Source organism: Gallinula chloropus, assembly GCF_964237585.1.
Source record: "Gallinula chloropus genome assembly, chromosome: 23".
In the NCBI taxonomy this organism is placed as follows: domain Eukaryota; kingdom Metazoa; phylum Chordata; class Aves; order Gruiformes; family Rallidae; genus Gallinula; species Gallinula chloropus.
The window spans coordinates 5,783,541-5,790,131 of NC_140108.1; the positions used below are offsets into that span (position 1 = coordinate 5,783,541).

Genomic DNA, 6,591 nt, shown 5'->3' on the forward strand with positions numbered 1-6,591 from the left:
CCGGGGATGGCCCTGCAGGCCTCCCCCCCCCCAACCCCTTTCCCCAGCCTGGGGGTGCCCCGGGCCCTGAGCAGCGGTGGCCCCACCGTGTCCCCCCCAACCTGGGAGCCCCCTGTGCCACGGGGGTGTCCCCAATCCCACACCTGGAGTGTCCCCCATCCTCTACCTGGGGGCGGCTCTTGGTCCCCTTGCCCTGTCCCAGGACAGCCCTGCGGTCCTTCCCTGGGGTGCGCTGTGTCCCATCTTGGGGTGACCCCAGCCCCGTGCCCGGGCTGTTCCCTACTTGGGGGGGGTCCCCCCTACACCCTACCTGAAGGCTCTTACTTTGGGAAGGTTCCCTACCCGGGGGGGGGCCGCCAGCCGGGGGATGTCCCTGCAGCCCCCCAGCCCCTCGGGGGGTGTCCCTGTCCCTTACCTGGGGAGCCGGTGCGGGTCCCTCCGTGCGCTCCGCGGGCGCGCCCTGCCCGGCGCGGCGGGGGCAGCGGGGAGGCAGAGCCGGCCGGCATCACCGCCCCTTCCTCCCTCCTCCTCCTCCCTTCCTCCTCCCCCCTGCCTGCCCCACAGCCCCGAGCGGGAGGGGGGGTGAGGCGTGCACCCTGGGGTGCCCCACAAGTCCGTAGGGTGACCTATGGGACACGAGGTACCCCATGAAGCCCCTAAGGGTGCCCCATGCACCCTGGGGTGCACTGTCGTTGCCCCCCACTCCCCCCCGCCCCCGAAAGGCCCGTGCACCACCCCAGGATACCCCATGTCCTCAGGGTGCCCATACATCACCTGTGCACCTCGGGGTGCTCCTGTGTGCTCTGGGATGACCCCGTGGTCCCCTACAGAGCCCCCATGTCCCCTCCAAGCCCCAGTATGCCCCATATAGCCCCAGAACACCCCACAGACCCCCACACCCTCTCCTGCTTTTCCCCCTGGGCCCGGGGGGGGCTCTTGCACAGGGAAATCATCCACCCCCGGGACCTCCCTCCCTCCCCAAATCCTGCACCCCAGCAGTGCAGGGCCTGGTGCCCCATGGCATGGCCCGGCCGGCTGCAGCCAGGTGGGGAAACTGAGGCACGGTGCATCCCTCACCCGGAGGGTCACCCTCTCTGTGCCTCAGTTTTCCTTCCACCCCTCCTCCAAAATGCTGCACCCAGCCATCCCCAAGCTTGTCTCTGCTCGCCGATTTTGCTGGAAAAACATTTATTTGCCAAGATTTATAACCCCCCTGAGGCCCCTGTGCAGCGACAGCGCAGCCCTGCAGCCACCAAGGACCCAGACACTCATCAGCACCCCACTCAGCCACAGCCTTGCGGGGTTCCCCCAAAATCCAGGGGCTGTGTGGGCCTCCCCCTGACCTCCCCCATGCCATGGGATGGGGGTCGAGCACCTTCCAGAAGCCCTTTTTGCTTCGTCCCTGTGGGGGATCTGCAGCAGGGAGGAATGGGGGGGTGTGCCCACATTTTGGGGTGCTGGGCAAAGCCACCCTGAGTTCCCAATGTCCAGTTACACCCCACGGCTCATCAGGATGTCTCCTCTGATCTTGATCCCAACCGCCTATCCCGCTGAGACTGCTGGGCGAAATCCTAGGGGAGATGGAAGAAGAGAAGCAGAAAGGCCCCTCACCGTGGCCTCAGGGCTGCTGCCAGCCCCGTGTCCTGGTGTCCAGGCAGGGAGGTGACCCCATCTCACCTGTCGCCGGCACACCTCCAGCATGACCCCGGCACGGAGCAGACACCAGAGCTCTCCCAGCAGCGAGATGAGGATGTGGAAGATGTCGGTCCAACGGCCCACGGTGAGGAGGAGGATGAAGAGGCCGCCCATCCGCACCAGCACGGTCTGGTACACCGGCTGCCTGCTGGAGCTCTGCCGTGGCTCATCTGTGGGGACGTGGTGTCAGGGGGACCACCTCAGTGGGGGCCCATCCCCTCCTCGGCCTCATGACTGGGGACACTGTGCATTTTGGGGATGCCACAGTGCAGCTTCACATATCCCCTCAGGATGCCCTGTTATTCACCAGTGTCCCCATACAGCTCCTGGCTGCCCCATACTGGGACACCCCTACCCCCCAAAACCCCCAGTTAACCCCTAACTGGGGGGGGGGTTCAGTCCCCTTCTGACCTTGCATGTAGATGACCAGCAGCGTGTAGCAGATGGTGAGCGGCGTCCAGAAGCGAACGGCCTCGGCGGTGGAGAGGAAATCCCGGTTGATGAGCGCCACGGCAGCCAGATCGGCGACGGCGAAGGTGACAGCCAGGGCCCTGCGCAGCAGCTGGGGGATGCCGTGACCGGCGGCCAGCAGCAGGATGCAGACGCCGCAGTACCGCTCCCGGCTGTGCAGCTCGTACAGGGTGCAGACGTGACGAGCCAGACGCCGGGCGTAGGTGGCCAGCAGCCCCGCCAGCCCCGCCGCCAGCCCCAGGTTGCAGGTCCCGTGGGGAGCCCCTTCCAGCAAGAAGCTGAGGCCGCAGGACACCCCGCAGCCCAGCGAGTACTGGCACAGCAGGTAGAGCTGGCTGCTGTGGGTGCCCTGCGAGAGCGGGACGGCACTGTCAGCCACAAAACAGCCTGGGCACACGCAGCTGCAAAGCGATGCGTGGGCTCCTCCATGCTGCAGCCCCTCTACCTCCCCCATTTCATGGCTCCCTCTACACCACACCCTCCCCCGTGCCTCAGTTTCCCCTGCCCCAGCTCACCTTGCCAAGAGAGAGGATGGTGGAGACGGCACGAAGGGAGAACTCCAGTGCCACCAGCGCGGCCACGCGGGAGCCCACCAGGGCCAGCACACCCGTCAGCACCACCACATGCAGCGGCTCCAGCACCCACCACTGCACCCGGATCGCCTCCTTCTCTGCCTGTCTCTCCGGGTTGCTGGGGACAATGGGAGGGGGGTGGGGAGGATGCTGAGCCAGGCAGGATGTCCCCTTCCTCCTCCACCACTCCAAAACGGGACAACAGCCCCGGGGACTCCCCGCTGTGCTTTGCAGCAGGAAGAGGAGGAGGGTGCAGCCCTGCTCAGGCCACCACCAGCACCTGTGGGTGCTGAGAGCTGCCCTCCCCAACAGCTGATCCCAAAAGCAGCTCCCAAAAACGACACCACCACCACCACCCCCCCCAGGGCGGAAGAAGGGCTGGTGCTTACTTCAGGCACTGGATGTAGAGATAAACCTTCAGGAGGCTGCAGAGCACCGAGACGGCGCAGGCACCCACCAGCCCTGCAGGGAAAAGGCAGCAGCTGGTCACCCACATCCCCCGGGATGTTCCCAAACCCTCCCCACCGCCACCCCTGGGGGGCTCTCACCTTGCAAGAGCGCATCCAGCAGTGCCCAGCCCCACGCCAGCCCGGGCCACGCCGGCAGCCAGGACCCCAGCGAGAACATTTTCAGCAGTGAGGAGCCACGGTGCAGCCAGGCCCCAGCTCCAAGGTCCGTGGGGCGGAGGCTGGGACCGGCCCCCCCCACCCCGGGCTGGTAAATCATTGCTGGGGTAAACGAGGGCAACTGGAGCCCCGTTCTGAGCAGCTGAGCTCCAGCTGCCCCGTGGTGGGGGAAATTAGGGTGGTGAGGGGGCTGCAGTGCTGTGATGTGCGTGGCAGAGCTCGGGGACTACCAGCATCTTTAACACCCCTGCCCCGGCGTCGCCGTTCTCCTCTCCACCCCGATGCATCGCGGCATTTCAGGTCCTGGCTTTACAGGGCACGACCCCCCCATCTCTTTTTGCACCACCCCAAAGACCCTGAAACGACTCCAAAAAAAATAGAAAAACCCCTTTATTAATGGCTGCAGCGGGGCCGGGAGCCCGTCCTACGGCCCCGGGGGCTCCTGGTGCTGCACCATCTTCCTGAGCTCATCCCAAAAGAAGAGGCTGAGGACGGTGTGGGGGCCAAGGCGGAGGTAGACGGCGCCGATGCCCTTGTACAAGCCCAGCAGCCCCTCTTTGCTGGAGATTTGCAGGATGCAATCCAAAAAACCCCGGTAGAGCTTGCCCTGGGGGAGAGAGGAGCCGGCTGCGCACCCCTGCCAGCTGCGGTCCCGGGATAAGCTGCGTAGCCCCCTCCCCATCCTCTGCCCCGTGGCCTTACTGTGCCATCAGCGTCCACTGGCTGGTTGTAGAGACGGGTGCTGACCACGTCGAAAGGCGTCATCGTCACCGCCACGGCCACGCCGCTCACCATGCCCCCTGCCAGCACCGCGGCCCAGCTGCCCTCCCCGAACCACTGCGGGAAGCGCCGGCTGTCAGCTCTCCCCCCCCCAAAAAAACCCCCAGACCCCATGGAGGAAAACGGGGAGCTGGAGGCAGTCGGATCCAACACGCTCCCACTCACCTGGCGCTCGCAGACCCAGTCCTTGGCGGAGGCGAAGGTGGCGAGCTGCGCGGCCGAGCCCACTGCCACGCGCGGCACGGCGCCCGTCACCCCCCGCCACAGCCCCGCCACCCCGTGCTGCTGGTAGATGCTCTTGAACGCACCAGAGATGCTCTGGGGGAGAGAGGAAATTGGGGGGGGGGGAAACAGGAACAAGTGCATCCCACCACCCTGGCATATCCATTGGTGGCACAAAGCCACCAACAGCTGGGTGACACCGGTCCGGAGGGGTGTTTGGATTTGGTGTCACGGCGCCACGTCCCCGCCACCCCCCTCCCTGTCCTTGTGCTGTTATTTATAGTGTCGACACCGGGCTGAGCTGCCAAACAGCCGCTTGAAATACCCAGTGGCCGCAATAGCGTCGTCCCCGCTGGGGCTGCATGGCTGAAGTGCCTCCAAATCGTGGGTGGGTGTCCTCTTACCCCATGTCCCCCCTCCCCAGACCCTGTCCCCGCTCACCTCGTGGTTGTGCTGGTGACCCACAGCCACGGCTGCCAGCGTCTGGGCCTGGAGGTGAGTCTTGACCTGAGTTGGGGGGGACACAGTGATGAACCCCCCTGCCCCAGCCCCTCCCAGGACAGGCTGTGGTTCTCCCCAAATCCCTTCTTAGCAGCTTTTGGGGTGCTTTAAGCCCCTCTGGCAGATGTGGGGTGCCAGGTGTGTTGCTAAGCAGCACCTCCAGACTTTGGACCTCACTTTGCCCCCCCTTCCCCGCCCCGGGGCAAAGTACCCCTGCAGACACTCACTGCAGCCCCCCCCTCCTTGAGCTCTGCACCCCCAAAAATAAGTGGAGCCCCACAAAACCGGGGGGAGGGGGGAATATGGGAATCCCCCAATTTCCCTATGAGGAGGTTATCCCCTTGGTTTTTGGGGGGAGGTGGGGAATTGGGTGAGGAAGGGGCAGGTACAAGGCATTTTGGGGGTGCAGAGCAAAACGGGGTGGGGGGGGGGGAGAACGGATGCACCATGCCAGCATTTTTAGGATGCAGACAAGCTCTGGGCTGGCCAAATCTTTCCGGGGGCAGGGGGTGTCCCCATAAATCTTCCTCCCTTCCTCCCCCTCCCACTCCCCCTCCCCAATGCAGGGGCTTCTGGTCAGAGCAGCACTCACCAGGTACGCGGGGCTGCCCACGAAGGCTCCCACCGCCCCGGCAACGGCCCCGGCGGCCACGGTACCCCCGGGATACCCGGTCCAACCGGCATCTTCGGCGTGGGAGTAGCAATAAAACCGGACGCCGTTCATCAACCCTTGGTAGAGGAGACCGGCGGCCAGCCCCTTCTGCAGCCCCCGCACCCCGTCAGCCCGGCACACGGCCCCCACCGCCCGCAGCACCCCTCGGTAGGGCCGGGGGTAGGTGCCGGGGGGCTGCAACTCGCCCTGAAGCTGTAACCGGGTCTTGACCACCTCCAGCGGGTTGGTGAGGACGCAGGCCAAGCAACCGGCCGCCGCTCCCAGCACCAGGTCGATGGCCGGCGGTACCCCCCCGGCTGGGGAACCCCGGGCGACGCGGGGGCCGGTTTGGGGGGGGTAAGGGAATTCATGTAGGGAAGCCGGGGGGTGCCCAGGGAAGGGTGCGAGGGCCCCGGCCCCCGCCGCCATGCAGCACCTGCCCGCAGGGATGGCCCCAGGCTCCACCTTCCTCGTTCCCCCCCCTCCCCGTCCTCCTCCTCCTCCTCCTCCCCCCCCCCGCCTTGCAGGGAAAAAAAGGGAGGGAGCGAGCACCGCCTCCTCCTGCGAACCAACTCCCCCTCCCCCTAATCCGAAGCCGCCCCTCAGTTTGGGGAGGGGATGCGGGGCAGAGGTGAGGCCCGGGGTGCGCGGCCCCCGCCTCCCGCCGCCGGCACCGACGCGCTCCCGGCAGCCGAATCCCGGCCGGGCGCCCCGGGCTCACGTGACGCGCTGGTGACCGGCGGAAGCGGGGAGGGAAAAGGGCCCTTTTCACCCCAACCCCCCCCCCCCCCCAAGGCGGGGCCGTTCCGCGGCCAGATGGGGGGCCGTGAGGACTGGCCAACTCGTTACGCTTGTGGCTGCAGTTTGGGAGCCCCCCCCCGCCTTCTGGGGGTGACTCCTGGCTGGCTTCGCCCCAAAACGCTTTCAAATTGGGAGCTTCCCGGCCCAAAAAGCTGCAAGGTGGGGGGGTCGCTGTCGTGTCCCTTCCCCCCCCACCTCAAGGATTCCTGTTTCTAGGGCAGCGTTACCACAGCTGAGCCGCTCTGGGGACTGGGTGGGGGGACACCCCCAA

The 6,591-nt window shown here is 66.3% G+C and overlaps 2 protein-coding genes across 3 annotated transcripts; both read right to left on the reverse strand.

The window, feature by feature from the left end:
* Positions 1-1,171: 1,171 nt before the first annotated feature.
* TMEM82 (transmembrane protein 82) lies at positions 1,172-3,464 on the reverse strand (the record flags this gene model as incomplete). The annotated part of the gene is made up of 6 exons (XM_084274522.1): positions 1,172-1,571; positions 1,678-1,865; positions 2,107-2,515; positions 2,682-2,856; positions 3,128-3,200; positions 3,287-3,464. The coding sequence occupies 6 exons, from the start codon at positions 3,462-3,464 to the stop codon at positions 1,509-1,511; spliced, it is 1,086 nt and encodes a 361-aa protein (XP_084130648.1). The 3' UTR covers positions 1,172-1,508.
* A 274-nt stretch (positions 3,465-3,738) lies between these two features.
* On the reverse strand, positions 3,739-5,954 carry SLC25A34 (solute carrier family 25 member 34). 2 transcript variants are annotated; one of them, XM_084274666.1, is made up of 5 exons: positions 5,460-5,954; positions 4,808-4,873; positions 4,310-4,462; positions 4,067-4,201; positions 3,739-3,971 (listed from the first exon to the last, which is right to left on the reverse strand). In XM_084274666.1, the coding sequence occupies exons 1-5, from the start codon at positions 5,946-5,948 to the stop codon at positions 3,789-3,791; spliced, it is 1,026 nt and encodes a 341-aa protein (XP_084130792.1). In that variant the 5' UTR covers positions 5,949-5,954; the 3' UTR covers positions 3,739-3,788. The 2 variants fall into 2 exon arrangements, with proteins under 2 accessions (XP_084130792.1, XP_084130793.1); XM_084274667.1 differs by lacking the exon at positions 4,067-4,201.
* Positions 5,955-6,591: the final 637 nt, after the last annotated feature.

Coding starts and splice junctions, on each gene's coding strand:
- SLC25A34 (XM_084274666.1), bottom strand. CDS start 5,948: ATGGCGGCGGGGGCCGGGGCCCTCGCACCCTTCCCTGGGCACCCCCCG. Junction 4,874..5,459: donor TGGGCAGCCCCGCGTACCTG/GTGAGTGCTGCT, acceptor CCCCCAACTCAG/GTCAAGACTCACCTCCAGGC. Junction 4,202..4,309: donor ACTGGGTCTGCGAGCGCCAG/GTGAGTGGGAGC, acceptor CGCTTCCCGCAG/TGGTTCGGGGAGGGCAGCTG.